Genomic DNA, 20,880 nt, shown 5'->3' with positions numbered 1-20,880 from the left:
ATGGAATTTGAACAAAAATTCAAAACAAAAACTTGCCTTTGCAAGTCCAAGCCAATAAAATAGCTACTGCAAAGAGAGATACTAAACAGAAATTAAACCAGCAGCTACTCACAAGCATCCTGTATAATGTGAAGCAGCCAGCGTAAATTAATGTCAACTTTGTTTTAAGGCTTTAATTAGCATGAAAACTTAGAGCGATCATTTCTGGCAGATGGTGTGCTTCAACACTTCCTAGGGTAGGCTCAGCAGAGGAAAGATAGTGAATAAATGCAAATGTGCCACCACACAGTATCTCCCAGAATATCCAAAGCTCTATTCTGCAGAATCCCATACTACACATACAGGGCAAAGGCAAAATGAACTCATTTTTCTTTCTTTCAAATACTGAATTTATCATACATGTATTTTTAGCAGTTAAGTAACTTTTCCAAAAAGTCTTAAGTGGACACTAAGGCTTTTGAAACACTAAGAGCTTTAAAAAAGGCATGTAACTCTACAAACTGCACAAAAAATTAATAAACTTATTTCTAAGAACTTTGTGTCTAGCTTTGATTTTATTGCTGTGCTAGACTGTCCATCCTAAAATTGACATTAAATTCTTTCAAAGCATCTTGCCCACCAACAGCATAAACTTTGTGGAAATCTAAATCCTATTTCTGATCTCTTAACAATTTCACACTGGAGCTGTTATTAAACTGAATTTCACTTAATTTTTGTCACACACCCTGTTTATTCCAACAGGAATACAGGCTATTTGCAGGCAATAGAGAAATTACCACTACTGAGAAATTAGTATCTTTTCTCTCCTTCACTGCTTTTTAACCGATTGTGAAGATCACATCTTTATTAGCCTGATTCACTGACAACACAATGTTGAACCCATCATACCACTTGCATTACATCTCTCCCTACAAAATAACCTTGGAACCTGTTTGACAGTGAGGTATCAAAGATACATTTCTTTCTCACAGTATTCTGTGATTCTTGCATCTTGCAACAGTATTAATTTCAACTCAAACCTCAAATGGAAAAAAAATCTTCAGAATATGCCTCATGCTCCTCTCTCTTTTTCTTTCCCTGGTGTGTGGTTTGGCTTACCAATAAAGCAACAACTGTTAGCACGAGAGGACAAGAGGAGATGGCCTCAAGTTGCACCAAGGGAGCTTTAGAATATTAGGAATACATTTATCAGGATTTTTTTCCCACCAAAAGGGTAGTAAAGCATTTTAAGAGAATGTCCAGAGAAGTGGTGGAGTTACCATCCCTGAAAGTGTTCAAAAAATGTTTGGATATGGCACCTGAGGACATAATTTAGTGGTGAATGTGGCAGTGATGAGTTTAGGAGCAGAAAACACTAGACCTGTCAGCTGACAGTTGAAGAAGCAAATGCTCTGCTCTCTTGCAATCACACTGCCTCAGAAACAGAGAGCATGGTATCAAAACTGGAATCTAGTTTTGCTTTGGGACATTTGCAAAAGTCTCCGTTCTATTCCATGTTTTTAACAACATCTCAGAAATTCCTTGCATCTCTACAATGAGATAATATGCAAGTATGTTTATATCAGTACCAGGCCCACAGAGATAACAACTGTATTAACCCAAGACTACCTGAGTACTGTTGACATCCAGCTGAAATGGTATAGATTGTCAAAACAGGCATTTGAAGCTGTTCGTATCACCACACTTAAACTCACTGTGGTAGTGATAATTCTGCATTGCTTTTAGGTCCTGTTTATATGAGGGACATTTGGCTGCATGAATAAAAAAGCACAAAAATGCCACAAGTCTACTAAACTGTAATGTCACTCACTAAGGACCATAATCATCCAAGTGCAGTGGAAATTCTGGGTGTACTGATGGCAGCCACAAGACACAGGCCAAAAAGGAAAAGCCACTGGTTCTAGCAAAAGATGAGAATTTGAACGATTTTCCTTTAAATAAAGGTATCATACTACAAGGCAGAGCTAAATAAATAAAGATAACCCATGGACCAGGTCAAAGAGAAATTACAATTAAGCTTTATTTACGTTTAATTATCAATGTCAGATAATAAAGAACATTACACACAAGCAGCTTTAGTTTTACATGCTAAAATGAGAATTCTCTTTTAAAAGTGAAGTTCTTCACGTTCAAGAGTGAATTATTTTTTAGCTAATAAAACTACCTTCCAAGGTAGTACCTTCCTCTAACTCTGGCCATTTAATTATTCCCAAGAGATTCTAAAACTCAGGTGTCAGCTTCCTCAAGAAAGAAAATCTTTTTTTTCCCCTGGAACTAACTAACTAGCAGAGATGTACATTTGCAAATCATGAAGAGAACACATTCTTATTGCATTGAAAACTGACAATATAATTTCTCCACATTACCAGAAAAATTTTAGAATCAGAAGAATTCCATTAGGGAATGACACAGTTCATTATGGTTTTCCTATTCTCACCACTTTGGCTTATTTTTTGTTTCACAAGGTAACACGATGCATATTTATATATTTAAAAGAGTATTGCTCACTTTGACTTGCTGAAATGCTATCATAGTTATGTTTTTTAAGTTAGAATTAATCAAATAATGACACAACTGAGCCACAGTTCAAAATACTCTTATCCATTTGCATATGAACATTGCAATCCTTATGACTATTAGCTCTGGCCCACTGGCATCAAACACAGCACTTGGTTTGAATAGTGCATCATGAAAATGTTTCATTAAAATGTATACTCACATGTTCAGTTTTTGTAAACAGCATTGTAGCAATGAAAGACTGATATACTCCTGAAGACAGAGTAATGTTACACTATTTCACAAATGCCTACACTGAAGTAAAAGGGCTTTTTAAAATAAACACTAATAAGGAAACATTGACTCCCCTATACTATTAGGCCCAGATAATTTCAATGTGAGTGTTAGCATTAGAATGCATACCTTAGCACATATGGAAAACTGTTTACCACAGGAAAATCAGACTTTCTCAATTTTCCTTTAAAGTAAACTAATGAAAAGTACAGCGTCATTGCAAGGAGATTCAAGAACTGATATATTTGATGACTGCCAAGTTGGTATTGTCTTCTGCTCTAACACAATTGTGCAGTCAGGTCATGCAGCAGAACATATTCATTGTAAAAATTAAAGAAACCAATTGTTAGAAGTTGTTACCATAGCGTTCAGAGTGTGTTTTAGCAAAGTAATTGAAAGATCAAACAGGAACAGCATTTGGTGCTGTGACTCAATAGACACAAATTCTATTCACAGGCTGCACTAACATCCTTTGAATCTCTTTATTAATTCAAAAGCATTATGTTTTCATTCTGACCAGGCAAACCTTCCTGACATTTTCCTCTCAAGCATTCTATTTTTCACACTAACTGGTTGTGCGCCAAAGTGTTCTTTGTAAGACAAGGTTATATTCATGAAACAAATTATTAGTAGGATTTGGTCTCTCAAGAAAATCATGTTTAGTAACTGCTCTTGAAAATTAAGATATAAAATACAACTTTAGTGTGTATCACCATATTCTTTTTACAGCAACACCCCAGGCTGCTGGCATTCTCTAAAAATATATAAATAAAAGAAGCAAATGATGTTTAAAAGCCAGTTCATGTAAACCGGTACATCTCAGAGATCAGTGACAGAGGAGTACTAAACCTACTCAGGTCCTTTCTTCTTTTAAAATGAATGGGGTATAGAGAAGAAAATCTTTTTGGGTGAGAAGAAAGCTTGATCCCATAAAGCACAAGAAAACCACTCTACACACACAATCTTACCTAACTAGAACTCTTCTTCACTCTCAAGACTTGAAAACCAAGAAATTGTAGTGGTGGACACAGAATGGTTGTAAATCCTAACTCAGAACTTATAATGTGGATATCTTTTCTCAGCCTTTAACTCCATCAGTCAAGCAAGCAAACATTCTCTCATTTCCATGTCTTTAACTGATCTACTGCTGTACACTGAATTTTTCTTGTGTTAGCTGTTCTTTTTTCCCCATTTTATAGAACTCAGTATCAAAACAAAAAAAAAGGACATTTACAAAATTGATTACTTTTTGGAAGAAATGAAATATCAATGCTGATAATACGTTCCAAAAAGAAAGGCTAGCTGTAAGAGTATAGGTCTTTCTCAAGAGTTATGCATATGTTAGCCACAAAGTCAGGCAGGAATAACAAATAGGGATAATTTGTCATTAGTTCAGTGTACATTGGGTTCCACTAAGTTTGCATGAAGAAGGCTTACATGTAGCTTGAGATTTGAGGGAACACCATTCCCCTTTTCCTCAGCCCCCCAGACATACTGCATTGACTACAAATCAAAACCAAGTTTGAACAGTTATGATGTCTTGTATAATACTGCTCTGTTACAACAATGCAAAGGCTCGTATCAAAGCAATTGATAACTTAAAGTAACTTAAAAAATTTTCCTCCATGGGACTAGTACACACAATATTATACCTTTTAAACATGCAGAGGCAAGACACAGTCATTAAAAATTATTTAGGTCTTCCATAGTAAACCTATGTAACCTATATATAACCTATAGTTATATAACCTCAGTTAGAGTAAACAGCTGTACATATGACTGGGCCTTTAGAGGCCTAGAAGAATATGTAATAATCCCTATGCAACTAACGTATGTAATTAAGGTTTTACAACATACCTGGCATGGAGTTTGCTGCTCTTTCCATTTTCTGGAGGGTACTCTTCTATAACATCCTGTACAAAAGGTGGCTGCTGCCGTGCTCTGGCGTAAGGCAACGTACCCACGTGGCTGAACATATCACAAGACCTAGAGGGAACTGTCCCCTTCTTCTTCCTGGGGAGAGTGCCATGGATAGAGATGCCTTGGAAAGAGTTTGAGCGATGCTCAACTGGTGAAGGTTTTGTGGTCAAAAGGTCCATGGAAGAAGCTAATGAAAACTGGTGGTTCACTGGGCCGTTTCTGGAAAGACTTGAAAATTTTCCAGCAGCTATCATTTTTGGTTCTGGAAAAACAAAAACAAGATTTCTTTATTTTTATTTTATTATTCTTTTAACAAAAACAAGATTCTGTATATCAATCATCAAAGTCCTTAAAGGAAATTAAGTAGTATGACTAACAAAGATACCTGAAACTGAACTTTTGCTTTGCATTGAGGCAGTCAGATATCTCAAGACCCAGTCACTCTGCTCCCAATGCACATCAAACACACATGTATATAACTTTATACATGTTAAAAGTCACAACAAAAAACAACCAGTTTGGACAAACATGCAAGAGCAGGCCCTGAACACTTCTCCATTTTTATCAACAAAGTTCCTCTTTTTTGCTTTTTCACATCCTCTGTAGACCCAGACGTCAATTTCGAATCACTGACAATACGCAAAGTTTTAAGAACATTTTGTCAAAAAATTAAGGACAGTACAGCGTGGTTTGGAAGAACTGTTTTTAAACCCAGTAGCTGGCACAGTATGAAGAAAAACCTGTTGCTAAGGAGTCTTGCTCAAGTAATAAATCTAGCAGATAACTGGTCACATATTTTTAACAGGCTGTAAACTAAACGGCTCTACCCAAGAGATAAGGGCAGGAACAGATTACTGGAATTCTCTCCTTCAGCATGCCCAGCCTGGTGGCTCAAATCGCTGTTGACACAGAGATTTGCATAGCTGTCAGTCTCTGGTACAATCAATTGCAGTCTGCTGTACAGTACAGGTTTTTCTGTTAGCATGAGCAAAAAGCTTTGCAAGAAAACACTTCAGGCTCATTAACAAATTACATTTCTGTTCCTCAAAAAATGCTGCCCTGTGCTCAGTTTATAGTGTTTATAGGGTTGTATTACAGAAGACATGCAGCCTTATCCTATGCGGATTGTGTTAGCCTGCAAAAGCCACTCTATGGAACATATCACCAGACCTAAAGGGCAAACAGTCCTGTATTATTTAACCTAGGTGTTAGTCAGGTGCTTCCCATAGAAACTGGAACAGCCACAGATGCTGCACAGATTGATATGAACTCAGAAAGCAGAAGCGCTTTTGGAAATAACAGTTATGGACACGGGGAATCTGTTCTGACCTCAGTCAAGTTCCATGCTGAAAAATAAGATGAGCACCCTGAAGGCCCAGCAGCCTGGAAATCAGCTGCTTACAGCTGTACAAGAATTACTCCTGTTTTGGGGAATGCACAGGTGTTGCAAGGAAAACAGAAGCGCCTCTCTAGTCCCACTCCCTTCTCCAGCCTTAGCATCATAGCTACAATCAAAATGTCCCTGCACTGAAGCTACTGTTACTTCTACTCAGAGGTTACCGTAACAGTCTTACTTGTACAGTAATGCTAAAGGTCATCTCAGAGTATGTAAAAATTCTGCTTTTTCCTGTCAGCTGCACTGCAGAGATTCACCAGCTGCATAAGGTTTTCAGACTTCAACAAAAAATTCCTTCCCAATTCTCCTGTATTGAAAGTCCTACCATAAATACTCAGTAATTTTTTTTTTTTTTTTTTACTCTTCAATTTGCCAAGCCTCTGTCAAGCACAGGTACTATGCACTATAGTAGAAAAGTCTCTGGAAATACCACTTCTACCTAGGGAGAATCTGTTCAACTCTGGTCACATCTCTCAATGAAAAGAGTAGAAAAGATTTGAGGTGTTAGCAAAGAACTGGAATTTTTTTGTCACTCAGATCCAAATAAAATACAAAATCCTAAAGAAACCAAAATACATTTTCACAAAAATTCTGCTCTAAATTATCACACTGATGTACAATACTAAATCATCTCTCCAGTTATAATGTGGTTAAAGGACACAGTTTTTGCTAGTTTTGGCAAGTATTAAAAATATCTCATAATTATTTTCACAATAATTGCTGTAAAGTCAGTTTTGCATTACAGTTGTTCTAAGTGAAAGAACTGGTCCACAGATAGGAAGATCAAAAATGCAAATAGTTACTATAAACCTGCAACCTCGTCTAGCTAAAGCAAACTGAGTGAGCTTGTTTCTTGTAAATTCAGCTTCTTTATTAGAACAGAATGACATAAATCACCTCCAACAACTGAAGGAAAAAATGGCTTCTTATAATTCACACAATCATTTGAAACTCAACTTTGTGTATTCGCTGTAGAAAAGCAAGAAACACCAATTGTGGAGTCTGAAAAACTGGAAGCTAGCTGGTTCATACTGTACAAATCTTGTTCTCCTTTCAAGGCCTGCTGAGAGTCTGTACTCAATTATTGTACTATCTCATTTGTTTATCTAAAATCCACCCCCTAACCTCTGAATTCCAACTGTTTTAGTTCAGGTTATCCAGTTAGAGAATTTTCCTTAGCCTTTCCTGCAAGGCTCCCATAGTTATGCTGAAATGGAACACAGGACATTACCTGCAAGCAGGTATCAAACTCAAGCCGTTATAAATGTAACCGTAGAAAGCTTTGGTTTAATACCTGATGAGTCCACAATAGGCTTACTGTGAGGAGAAATTGTCAACCACTTCATGTTTGAGAATCCACAAAGAAAGCTAAGAATTCCCTCTGCTAACCCAATCACTAGGTAATTCTTACAGCAACCCAGTAGGTTTTCAATACAACAGTCTGAGTTTTCAACAAATTAATGACTCCCTGATGCACAGCATTTTCCATTTCACCCCTACACCTAAGAAGCCCTTAAGAATCAAAACCAAACTCCCAGAGTTGACCTAATCATTGCTTCTTTTAAGTAGAACTCATATGACTTACAAATTTAATCTCTCACCCTCAAATTCATACCCAAGTACTGTTTTGACGAATCAAGGTAGAGTTCCACAGTTACTACAAAAACACCTACATTCAAGAACTTGCAATACACTTAGCCACAAGTATGTGTACAACTTTGATAATATTTCTAACAATCCTCCCTGCAAAATCTCTTTAAAAAAAACCCTCAGAAAATCCCAAACAAACAAAAAACCTCACAAAACAAAACCCAAACAAATAAAAAACCCAACCCAAACAAAAAACCCAAACATAACTGAGAACAACAGGTCTGCTAGCTTCCACCACACATTTATCTGCTTGTCCATGTGCTGCTGTACTATGAACTCTTCATAAATATTAACAGATAACTACAACAATCAGCTTGGTAACCAAAGTCCTGCCAAATTATCTATACAGTTTTCTTGTATTGAATGTAAACACTGGAAAGTGGGAGCCTCTTCAGCTGAAGATGCTGGAATGCCTCAAATACTTCAGTATATGATTCAAAGAATGTTTGACTTTACTAGATACAGAAATCCTGAAAATTTTACTCCCTAAGAGACAGTGTGCTTTGAGCATTGGCCATTATACAATCAACAATAGAAAAAGTAGAAATTGTAACAGAACAGTGGCTCAAAAAGAACTGAAATTTAACTGTACACATTCCTATTTGTCAAAATGCAGCAACTAACAAAATAACACTTTGGTAGTCATGCAAATTTCTCCTAACTAGGGGCAAACAAGATGGACTTGTGCCAATACAATGTTAAAAATGGCAAATGAATTTGTATTTATACATAGTGTGACACTTCTCTTTCTTCAGTTTTAAATTTAGAAGAATAGATGGGAACAGAATTGTCAGGAGTCACAGTATGAATTCAGAGAAATAGAAAGAATGAAAGGTTTCCAGGTAACTTCTGACATGTTCCATTTTTTTTTATGAAGGTGAGCAAATTCAAATGAAGAGGCCTCTAAAATCAACATGGCATTTAGGGTAACAGTATCAGATTGGACATAAAATGAAATATGTATCTGGTGGGTAAGTCCAAACAGCTGGGGTTTGGTCTCTTCATATCATTGATCAAAACAAAATAAACCACGAACAATGAAACAAATAACTTTCAGTTCCCTAAAACAACATACTAAATATTCTTCTGCTTGTTCCATCTTTGGGATGCAAATCCAAATTTTCTGGCTCAGCTTGTCCTCATGAAATCTTTCTGATGTTTACACAGTCTGAGGAAGTGTTCTAGTGCTTCATTCAAAATGGCACAGGTACAGGATTAAGTGTACACCACAACAAAACCAATGGCAGTGGCTTTTACTTTGTTGTTTCAATATATTGGAGGAAGAGAAGTGAGGGAAAGGGAAGTCTTCAGTTCAGCCCCAGAGATGCATGAACGGCATAGCAAACAGTCCAAGGCTGTATATGCTCATGCTAGTGGAAACCTCTTGAAACAGAAAAACAATTAAAGAATTCCAAATCAAACTCTCAAGCTATTTCAAAACTCAGAGTTATATCTGGGTATTAAAAGACCCACATTTCTCTCACTTATTGATCTGGCATTTGGGTGATTCTCATTCTCTTTCTTAGATCAAAATCCCTAGAGTTTATACCTGGTGTTGTACCACCAATCTTCAGTATTATATATGCTATGAAGCCAAGAGGGCTTGAATGTGGTTTAAGATATTCAGCTCAGTGTTCTCAGGTCTTTAAAAGACTGAGTCAACTTTTGTGAAAATTCTACTTACTATTGCCACATCCAATCTCCTCACAAATTCCTCCCACCCATCTCCCCTCCCTCCCTTGAAATCAGCAACAATTAATTTCAACAAGTGGAAGATCCATTATTCTCTTCTCCCTGACACTGGAATATTTGCAAGCACTATGCAGATATGCACAGAAAAAAAAAAAAAGTGAACATCCTTAATGGTGAAGAAAGTCAAGGTCAGAACAAAAAGGCAGATGAATTTCCCCAGATTTTTTAAAATTTTGTTTTGTATGTGTAATAAGAGAATAAGGGAAAAAGATAAAGCATGACTTTAAAAGCCTCTAAAGTTAATTTGTATCATAGGAATAAATACAATAAAAACTGTAGACATAAATTCAACGTGGATTTAATATTGACTCCCTAGAAGCAGTGTAGTATTCTTCATTATTTTAACAAAAAAAAAAAAAAAGACTTCTGCTCCCCAAAATGACTTAGAAGCAGCTTTCTGCAACCTCTATTTTCTGCTTCTGTTATGAGAAAGAAGCTACTGTATCAGTTTCTCTATAGCAAACAGGACTTTGAGAAGACTATTAAGGTTCAAGAACCTACAGCCTGTTATGACACAGAGACATAGACTGAGAAAGCATATGCAGTAGTTCAAAGGCTTTAAGCTACTATCAGAAAAAAACATGAGTCTGTCAAACATCAAACATCCCCACAAGATTAGTCAGGTCAGTGCTTCCAAAGGGTCCTGATGTGCTATCACAATGTTCATGCTCTCCTCTCATTTCATACATGCCACACAATTTCCACCCTCCCCCCATACATCCTTGTGCTGTAATCAGTCAGCTTATTTAAATTGTTATTTTTAGCTATTATTCTCATGCAACAAAAAACACAGAGACTGGGATAAATGATCTTTGAAATGCCTTTTTTTTTCAAGATGAGAGAAACAGATAAACCCATACTTCTCTTTGTTTATTTTCACATGTAGGATGCCTTCATATCTATAAAAAATGCCAAGAAAAAGTGATCATTGAAGATGATTCAATAATAAATACAGCTTTCTTCATTTGGCCATGAAATTATCTCTGAAATGTAAGTGCCCAATCTGTTAGCTCAGTAATCGTGAACAATATGAAGCCTTGACTTGAAATAAACCTTCTCTCCCCATTTTGCTGGCAGAAACAGAGAACTTTACCAAGGTTACAGTCAAATCTAAGTGTTTTTTAGCCAATGCTTCAAAAATATAACCTTTTGTTCCTTCTCTTGGTAAAGGAAGCAATTTATTTTGACTGCTCCTCTGTTCCCCCCCAAAAAAGATCAACCCATTTTAACTAAAAAACCTTTTCAGCATTACTATTTCGAACTAACTGCCTTTCAGAAATCACAAATTCGGACAGTAAGAAGTGCTTTTGCATACTTTCCTCTTCAAAAGACAAAGAGAAAAAAAGGACACAGCGTTTCTTTTCTCTCTAGTAGAGAAGTATCTCGGTATCTCGAATACACACCAGTGTTTTATACTTATTTAACCGATTTCCATGGGATCAATTCCCACAGAACCAAAGCACTTGGATCCAACGTCTCGGTGGTCACTGTCACAGCTATGGCATTTCTGTCAGCCCGCAGGCCAGCCCGGACCGGGGCAGGGCTCGCCAGGCTCCGGCGCCCCCTGCCCGAACGCGCTGTGGGGACACAGGGTCACCCGCACACACTCACACACAAAGCCAACTCTGCATTCTCTGCCCGAGAGGTTAGCGCTGTCCCCGCAGTTACCGGCTCTGATCACTGCTGCTTCTCTCCAGGCTTTCTGCGGATCGGCTGGAGCGTCTGTCCTGCCGAACTGATCTCCCGGCAGCGAGTCCCGCCCGTGCCCCTCTCTCGGGGCCGCGGAGCTGGAGCGGGCAGCCGGGCACTGGGAGCGCTGGCCGGAGGCCGGACCCGCAACAACAGCGGTCCGGAGCGCTGCCAGCAAATGAACCGGGACGTTCTCGGGAGAGCCCAAGGTCTGGCCGTGCCGCGGTAGGAGCCGGCGCGCAGCCAGCACCAGCCCGCCCCAAAGAAGCGCAATTCGCGATTACTTAAGGGTGACTCAACCGGAGCCTTCCACGAGCTCCTTATCGCTCGCTGCCCGCTCCGCCACAGCCCGGCCCCGCTTCCGTGCTCTCCCGGCCGCCACACGAGCCCCTGGCGGGCGCCCCTCACCTGGGGCGAGAGGCGGCTCCGGGCCCTGGGCAGCCCCCGGGCCCTGAGGCGGCTCCGGCCACACCCTCCGGGCCGCTCCGGCTGAGTCTCGCCGAGCCCCCGGCGCACCAGTCCCCCGCAGGCCGTGACCTCCCGATGCCCTTTTCCATAGGTTTAACAATTTGGCCTCCGTAATTTCGTCTCTCAAATTAGCACTACGGCAAAAGTTAGTAGTTTGCTAAACCCACCCTGTTCACGGACGATTCAGAGCCTGTCACGTACTTTACACGCACAGTTTACTTGCGTTGGTAGACGCCCCCCTCATCCTACCAAGTCGCGCGAAGTTATTTTTTCAACAGGTTGGTGGGATAAAACGCATTTTCTACAACAAAGGGTTAAATAGCTGTACAGAATCGGGAGCTACTAATAGAACAGATGGTCACTTACCCTTCTTTTGTAAAGTATACCTTCAAAACAATGAAATAATTATAGATGCAACCTTCATTTTCAACTAATTACCTCAAGCACCTTCAGCTGTAGCACTGACGTAGCCACAGGGCTTTTGCTTTAATACAAATCAAGGCACACTCAGTTGACTTTTAAAGCACTGGATCAGTTTAACAGTATTTGTCTCTTTCCCATTGGTTCAGTCTTTCTGGCTGCCCGGACAACATTTCTCTGATTTTTACACAGTTATTCCAGTGTTTTCAATTTCAATTTCCACTGTATCAGAATTCATAAGATTTAATTTTTCAAATCATTTTGCTGTTACTCTATTTGCATTAGCTTTCCAGAGGCAAATGCTTTTCTGCCTAACCAAATTTTTAGTTGATTCTGACATTAAATATTTGATTCCTACTAGTTGTATGGTGGTTCTATTTTGGGAGATCCTCTTCATGCAGTATTCTCTTTTCACTATAACATTCAATCCTTTCATTCTCCATTTTTACCCAGATTAGCTTTAATAAATTGCTTCTGGTATATCTACTTCAGAGCCTGACTACATAATAGCTGTGGTCCTAAGATATCTAAATGATAAATGCAATTAAGGATCAGATTATTTATGTTCCAGGACCTCTGCATATTATCAAACCAATAATCAAAAGTAAATGAAATTCTGGTGTTCTCACACTAAACAAATTAAACATCCAATAGTGACAGAAGCAGGATTAAAATTCCACATCATATCTTACCACAGTGACATCTCTGGGTACTGGATAGAATTAGGATATCTACCTCTCTACAGTTTGGCGTTTTATGCATTGTCCATTAAACTGAATTTTGCAATCTCAGCTATCTGAAATATCTCACAGCAACTGATTTTTTTTTTTTAATGAAGCAATTCAAAGTAGGAAAAACCACTGGGCCTTTATTTGAAGCGTAGTTAGAGTTTAATAAACATTTAGTTGATCAAGACAAGATCCTTTAGCCACCACGTAAGTTGCTGAAGTAGGTATTGCGAGATGAAAATTCTTGGGAAAGTCTAGGAATTTTCATAGATATGAGTAGAATCTTCACATAAGAAAGCTCAAGTAAGATGAAGTTTAGTGTAAAATAAGAGAGAAGAAAATAAAGGCAGAGAGTAGTGCTCCAATATTAAGTAAGGGACAGAGACAGAAGATTAGAAAATTGAATTTATCAAGTACACTAAGGTAAAGGAAGCTCACTGTAGCATTTCTCATAGCAACACTAGTTCCTTAGGGCAGGCATGAGCTGTAGGGAAGCATTATGAGTGTTGGTGTTGCCCTACACATTTTACAACAACTTCCAAAACAGAAAAGTTGAGGTAAATGTGAAAGACAACAGCTTTTGAAAAGATCCATTCACTGGTGCTGGAACATAAATCACTCTGTGGCATACTGACAGACAGACTTCTATATTTTTCTCTCCACAAATTACAAAAAATTATAGCATCCTATTGTCACTGAACAGAGCCTTGAATTTAAGATCTAAATTCAAACTAATTTCACATAAAACAAGACTTAAATGCACACCAAAACCTCACTCTGTTCTTTTGTCAGTTGTTTTTCCCTGAATGCGCTGTCATTTGAGCTACTGATAAACTAGGAAAACTACCAAATCCTGACTAGCTGATGGCACTCTTCATCTGTCTTGCTGGTTGTGAAAAGTATTGGGGATAGAGAAATGTTTCAGACCTAGTGACAGATTCCAGAACTTCACTGGCACAAGTAACAATCTGTGGAGATTTCCCATAGAAAATTCTACTCATAATCTTTCTTGAAAATACTTGAGAGAGGGAGGGAAGGGGAAAGGAACTGAAGAACACCAGGCTGTGATCTTATGTTGAACACCAAAATGCCTCACCAATATGTCCGGTGCAAGAAAAATGGCATTAGGGTGAGAATACAGAAAAAGGAGTTGAGATACTTGGGTTCCACATTCAGTTGTAGTATTCTGAGCCACCTACTTCCTGTATGACATAAACTAACATTTTTGTAGCATACATCACAGTGGTAGTTACTTTCCACAGGGAAGACTGTGTAGTACTCTATCAGCTTATCAGCTGGAAGATGCTACAGAAGTGCAAGCTATCATTTTCCTCATTGCATAAAGGAATACGTCTTGCTTCTCTATCTAAACTGCACATTCCACAGTTCAGATAAAAGACATTTCAAACTATGCCAAAAACTCTGATCTGTTAGCACGTAAGATGGTCTCTACTGGCTGATTCTAATCACTCGGAAAATTTTTGGGCACTGTAGTTACATAGGAAGTAGTGTCATGCTTGTCGTTTTTATATGACTAAGAACCAGAAGAGGGGCAGTAACTTCCTTAGTAGCATGCCTACGTGCTAAGTAAGGGGATTGTAGCTGGGCAGCCCTGCCTAAACTATGATTACTCTTACTTACATGAGTCATTACATTGTTTTCTTAAAGTTTTTTTTTGTCTTCAGGTGAAATTGAAAATTGGTCTTTGTCTTCATGTTTGATATTTTACACAACCCATCCTTGCACATATTTGATGCAAAGCTATTAAACACAATTTGTCTATAGGATGCAAGAAGGAAAATTCACAGGACTGCCTACAGTAGCTCCACTGGTTGTGAGTTACTCCAGATTAAATTAGATTAGATTCCTCATTGCAAAGCTTTTCTTGTTTTCATACTTTCTATCTACTTTGGAAATGAGTTCATGGAGCTGTGGGATAAAGTCTGGAAGCATTAATGTCCTGAAAGGAGCACAGCACCTCTGTCAAGTCCATGTAACAGCATTCCATGTTAAGCCGCCATACCCCTGAGCCATCTGTTTATCTATGTGGCGTCATCCTGCCTGTGTATCACCTTGCCACAGACAGCAGCACTGGAGCATTGTCCTTTGTGACACCAACCTGGGGAGGCTGAGAAAGCAACAGTGTGCTGGCCATTGCTGGCTACACATCACACATTGCTGGGGCCTTCCATGGCCACCCTTGACTTCTGCTTTCTGAAGGAGGGGAGTGTGTACAGGTGCATCTTTTCACTGAAAGAGACACCCAAAAAAGCAGCTAACTGAACAGATATGGGAGGAAGAACACAACTGGGACAGAGGTTCCAAGACCTGTGCTGCTATAGTTTGCATGCCTTAATTATGCCAAGAGTTGGCCTAAGAGTACTTGCCAGTTCTTGACATCACTTTCAAATGTGCTTGGCTTACAGAAACAGAGAAAACAATGGGACACGAAGTGGATTAATTGGAATTCTTCAATTTGTCCTTAAATGTCAGAATTCCAGTCTTCCTCAAATAACCAGGAGAAAACACATTTACCCCTAAAGCAGTGCTCTGCAGCTGCGGGGATAAAATGCAGGAGTAACTACACACAATGAGGACATGGCATGTGTGGATTGCTCACACGGCAGTTCTTGTAGATTCCCTGATAAACAAAAGTCAAAGCATGTTACTACTATAGACCAGTCTTAGAAGAAAAAGGACCCAAACAAACAAAATGCTACACTCGAGCCTCAGTTCCCACAGATGCCGTATAGAAAAAGAAACAATCATCGCTGTTGGCTAGGAGATTAAGTTTATTTGCTGGTAATTTTCAAGTTAGTCAAAGACATCAGGGCAAATAAAAATAACAATATGAATTGAAAAATGCTCCAGCACTTAGAATCTGACAATACTTAGTTTGAAAACTATGAGCTATGGCAACTCTGCTTTCTAATGTCCTCTCTGGCTGCCAACTGAAACTGGTAAGTTTAGTCAGCACATATCCAGACCGCCATAATAAAACTACCAACATGATCTCTTGCCATTTGATCTGTCTTAGGTCTGGAGACACAAAGTCCTTCAGAAACTGCCAAAGAGCTATCTGTTATGAGTTAGTGTTCAGAAACCTCTCAATCCCCAGCCTCAGAAGATATGTCTTGCAAGCAGACAAGTCCCATAGCTGATCATTCTGCAAACAATGTTGTAGCACAGCAAGAGATTTTGAAGAGCTATATAAACTTAGTCATTGTCAGGTATAATACAAGAAAACTATCATCTTGAACAAAAATATAATTAGTAATTAAAAAAATTATTAAAATAAATCACACAGATTCTGTGGCAGTAATACATTATGCCCCTTTCCACCTCTTTCAATGTGGAGCAATTTGTGCTGGCATTGCTTAGACAGACCTGTTTTAAAAGTTCAAAATACACTGGTAAAATGGCATTAAATTCAGTTTTCTTTTATTGAATAGTTTTGGTAGACTGGAAAGAAGCAGGGCAAGGTCTTATGTGTCTTATGGACGCTTTTTACCAGGGGGTCTATTTTCCTCTCTTTGCTTTTAGCAGTGGTAGAACTGTTATTAAGGATTTACGACTTCTTGGAAGTTTCTGTTTCTCCATGTTTCTGTAAAAAGTCTCAAATACAGAGGAATTACCAGCCTCTCTTTGCCTGTGACAGATGTTTTTCATTTTGAACATAACTGATGTAGAGGAAAGGATAAACAGAGGGCCAGAAAGCACCAGTAAGCAAATTTGGAACTTTCAGTCAATGAAATGGTACTGTCAGAGATGTTTGTTAACAACTCTGTAACAGCATTTACATTGCTGACTTTCTCAAACAGAGAAAGCAAAAAACTCCAAATCCTTGTGTCTCAGTGAGAGCAAAACAGACCACACAGGTAGCAATGCCACCTGTCATGCTGATCAAAGTGTTCAAAGCAGCTTCCTCTCCCTCTGTTGGCAAAGCTATGAGGATACTTTAGTATGAGGTTGGAATCTGACAGGTTGACACTACATACCACTGCCCCAAAGCACTCTGGCTGCATTTGCAATGTTTCTAAGAGCAGAAGCACCAGAATGTGTAGAAGGACTTTATCTGAGAGTTACAAAGGCAAGATATTTGTGGCTGACAATGCCAAAGCTGGTCATGGCTTTATGCTAACTATAATGGTCATCTAATAAAAACACAGACAGAATGCCTCAGTTATTTTACACCTTTTCTGAAGATGGACTTCTCTATTTATATTATCCAAAGCACTTCAGGCTCTGTAGTGCTTGCTCAGGTTTCTTCTTAATACCACACAACTTAGGCCTTCCATAAGATGACAAGAAATCACTTCATATTTAACTTCATACTACTGCAGCATGGCAAGAAATACCACATAGACAGAAACGGTTGTCTAAGCATTTAAATGCAAAATCTAAAAGCAGAATGTTATGGAATATTAATTTCATTCCATCTAATTTAGGTTTTGTGTATTATTTTATGTTTACCTACAATAAATTATGTCAATGCATATATTTTATTTAAATGCAGTAAGGCTGGCCTTCTTTGTATGATAAAAAAAATCATAATAGATCTAAACCTATATCCTATTAAAACTCTCTGCATAAGAAAATCTGTACAAGATAAAAAGAAAATATTCTTTATACCTTTTGTCTCTCAGAGTAAAACACTCCAAGATGTTAATGAAATCACACGAGGCCATAAAATGCTATTATTTGGAATTCATCTCAGTAAAAGAACTGGAAAAATTAAGTTCTAGCTCTTATGACACCTCCTTAAAAAATACTTAGCACTTAGCTTTCTCTATTTCTTTCCACTCATAACCAGTGATGTATAGATACATCACGAAGGCATGCAAATGTATGCAAATATTTTAACAGTCAAATGATACTAAGTTTTCAAATATAATGCTGTATTTAAATTCATGTCCGTAAAGGGAAAAAGGAAATATCTTCCATGTCTGGCAATACCCAAGGCCTTTTTTTTCATTGTCTCAAGACAGACATTTTCATTCATGTGGTTACATTTCCCTCTCCTTAGGTACCATTTCTACTGGACTGCTCACATCATGGTAGGTTTCCTCAACACATATGAAGCATGATTTATTCATTTACTATAGGTCATAAGAAATCATAATACAATCACAATCCTACAGACTGTAGCACACTATGAGATTAAATACGACAAACATAAACCAAAATTATTAAACAACACTGGTCCAATCCCATACAGCATGAACTCTGTATTTAGTTGTATTAGAGGATACTGAGAAAACCCCGATTCCTTCCAGAAGCACTACCCTACAAGTACTGGGATGTGGCTTTCAGGATGCGTCTTGAACTGATGATTGTTGCAGTACACAGTGCAATATGCCTCATGCTCAGGGAAAGAAGACCTGTTGAGTAATACAGGAGTCAAACTATACCTGATTTGTCACCAATTTTTGTCATACCACAAGAAGCTTCTTCTGGAGGAGGATATGTAATTTCCTGGCTTTTCTAAGATGCCACGCAAGTATTTCAAAAAGGTGCTGGATAGCCACTGAGAACATTCCTGAAAGCATAGCCCAGATTTTTTGCTTTTCTTAGAAGCGCTAGGACCCAATTTTTGGATGCATCTTGAGTCCACACTATGACAAGCCCAGGCATGTTGCAGGCCTCACCCTTACAATTTCCCTGGAAGAGAAAACAAAAGGTACATCCCAAAGGAGTCACAGCACATGATGAGTATGTGCTGGTGTAGATGGCAGGACATCAAGATCCAGAATATGCTATAGTGCATCTACTACATCTAAAGGCAAGCCAAGATATAGGCAAAAAGACTGTGGAATGAATATTTATGTCTCTTCACATTCATACCTTTTGAAATGTTTTGTTAGATTAAATCCTTAGAGGCTGAGAAAGTATTCTAGGAAAGCATCACTATGGATTGCTGTGCTCTTTCATGTTTTCACTCAAGAGCTACTTTGCCACTAGCTGATACTGGAGAAACTATTTGTTAGACTCTACATGGCCAGATGATCTTCTGTTCATAGAACAGGGGTAGGAAGTATGTTTAGAACTGGTAACGATTTTGCACTAAGGAAGAAAATCTTCAAAAACTGTAAACACGTTTCCACTTGTATACTTTGATTTGCAAGGAAATGAAAAGTAGTGATAAATAAATAATGATAAATAAATAAGCAAATACTGAAGATCATCAATATCTAGAGAAAGAAACAAATGCTTTCTTGAAATTTGTAGGGCTGCACACAAAAGAAGAGATTAAATATTCCACAACAACCATAGTTTTAGCTTTTAGACTTAAATTAATTCCACCAGCTGTCAGTGTTTGCTAAGAGATCTGTCAGGAAGTCAGCCATCCTGGTATAACTCTACAGTCAACAAAAAATATAGACACCTACAAAAAGTAGTGAACTGAATTATATGCTGAATTCATCTGTCTCTCCAATAGTAGAGGGAGCAGAGTCAGTTGCCTCCCACTTAACACCTTCAGCTGTGGTTTCAGTTTGGCAGTAGGGCTGTTTCAGCCACCAGGGCTCAGCTGTGCTGTGTCTTCCATGGCCATTCAGGCTCTTGGGAACATTTGTGCAGCTGAAGAGTGAATTGGCTTGGACACTTGATGTGGACGGAGAGAGGAGGAAAAAAAGGTTGTTTTTCATCTGGACATATTATTTCCCAATGGGTTCACCATGCAGCTGCAGGATAGTTTTACAGACAACTAAAGGAATGATAGAGAGATGGGGAAAAACAGCTAAGGAAAGATGAAAAGGATACAGGCTGCTTAGGGTGGCATTTTTGGAAACTCAGCTTCAATTAAAGTCAAGAGTCTATAGTACAGCAGCCTTTAAGTCTTCTGGTACAGATCAAAAATATCAGAGCCCCATTATTCAAATCAGTGATCCACGATTAAATTTATTCTGCTGGGCTGAAGAGGTGTAACAATTTTGAATATTTATTTTCCTACTGATTAGCTAATGCCACTCAAAAATCAGTTGTCCTACTCACTTCCCTATCACCGGCTACCATAAAGATGGCATAAAGGTATCAAGCCAGTGAACTTCGTATTGTGTACTCTTCCTAATTCAACAGATACGTGATCATGTGCACATGTTTCATCCAGCTCTAATGCGTTGCTGGGCATTATGTCAATGCACAGATCTTGGTATTAATTACTGTGGAAACACAGCCCAAGTAGCTAAACAGGATGAATCCAAATCTAATCCAAATGCACTAGACATGTCCTGTTCAAAGTAGTTTCAGAATCAAGAAAATGTTTTCACAAATATTCCCAAAATTTAATGTCACTTTCAACTCTGTGCAAATACTTACTTATTAAAGTGATTTATCACTTGAAGCACTCTGGAAACTGTTGAACCAGCACCAAATACAATGCTGTTGTTTAAAGCTCAAAATAACAGCAAACAGAGTAAGACAGCCTTTTCTCTGATACAGTAAGTACATTAGTAGGACATTAGCATTTATTTAATAGAATAGAGAATTTTAGTAGTTTTCTCTAAAGTCTGACTACAGTAAAGTTCAGTGCTGGAAAAGAAGCATTTCAGTGTAACTGATTAGCCGCTTTGCTCCTAGACACAGCATTCTATCAAAGACACAAAACAAATCCGTGTCATAACAGCCTGGAGACCAGATAACAACCATTAGTCCCCACTATGAAAACAAACCAGTCTGCACTCATGTATGACTGACTGAACTGATCTGTTTTCAGCCTTCCCAGAAATCCTTATTACAATAGGCAAAGCTAATGAGGATGCAAATATCCTGGTGTAAACAGAACTTGGAGATCAATGTGTCAGTATTTTTTTCAAGCTCATAATTAAATTATACATTTAATTGTCATTAGCCAAAATCCAACACTGAATGGAAACATTGCTCAAGATAAATGCCCATAAAAATATGAACCAGCACTAATTTTACTAGAGTTTAGCTTAAAGAGTTCTAGCAATTAACTGCCAAAAAAAAAAAAATAAAAAAAAAAAAATATATATATATATATATATATACATACACACACACACCATTTTAGAAATATTTTTTTTTAACTCAAATTCATATTCACTG

At 38.2% G+C, this 20,880-nt stretch overlaps 1 protein-coding gene across 7 annotated transcripts in view; it reads right to left on the bottom strand.

Moving 5' to 3' along the window:
• The window catches only part of BCAR3 (BCAR3 adaptor protein, NSP family member), a 69,291-nt gene that overhangs the window by 45,281 nt on the left and 3,130 nt on the right, over positions 1-20,880 (bottom strand). The window contains exons 1-2 of one of the 7 annotated variants that reach the window (XM_014250678.2): positions 12,032-12,146; positions 4,648-4,972 (exon numbers count right to left, since the gene is read on the bottom strand). In XM_014250678.2, the coding sequence (XP_014106153.1) occupies positions 4,648-4,964 (317 nt within the window). In that variant the 5' untranslated portion in view covers positions 4,965-4,972; positions 12,032-12,146. Of the gene's footprint in view, positions 1-4,647; positions 4,973-11,119; positions 11,451-11,605; positions 11,720-11,832; positions 11,985-12,031; positions 12,147-20,880 lie in introns of those variants that run through there. The other 6 variants (XM_014250679.2, XM_088060267.1, XM_088060269.1 and 3 more) reach the window with 6 other exon arrangements.

Source organism: Pseudopodoces humilis, chromosome 10 (genome assembly GCF_049639895.1).
Source record: "Pseudopodoces humilis isolate 2021_Gansu_Grassland_sample_001 chromosome 10, ASM4963989v1, whole genome shotgun sequence".
NCBI classification, from domain to species: Eukaryota; Metazoa; Chordata; class Aves; order Passeriformes; family Paridae; genus Pseudopodoces; species Pseudopodoces humilis.
Note: the sequence above shows the minus strand (reverse complement) of the source record. Positions and strands in the feature narration are given on the sequence as shown.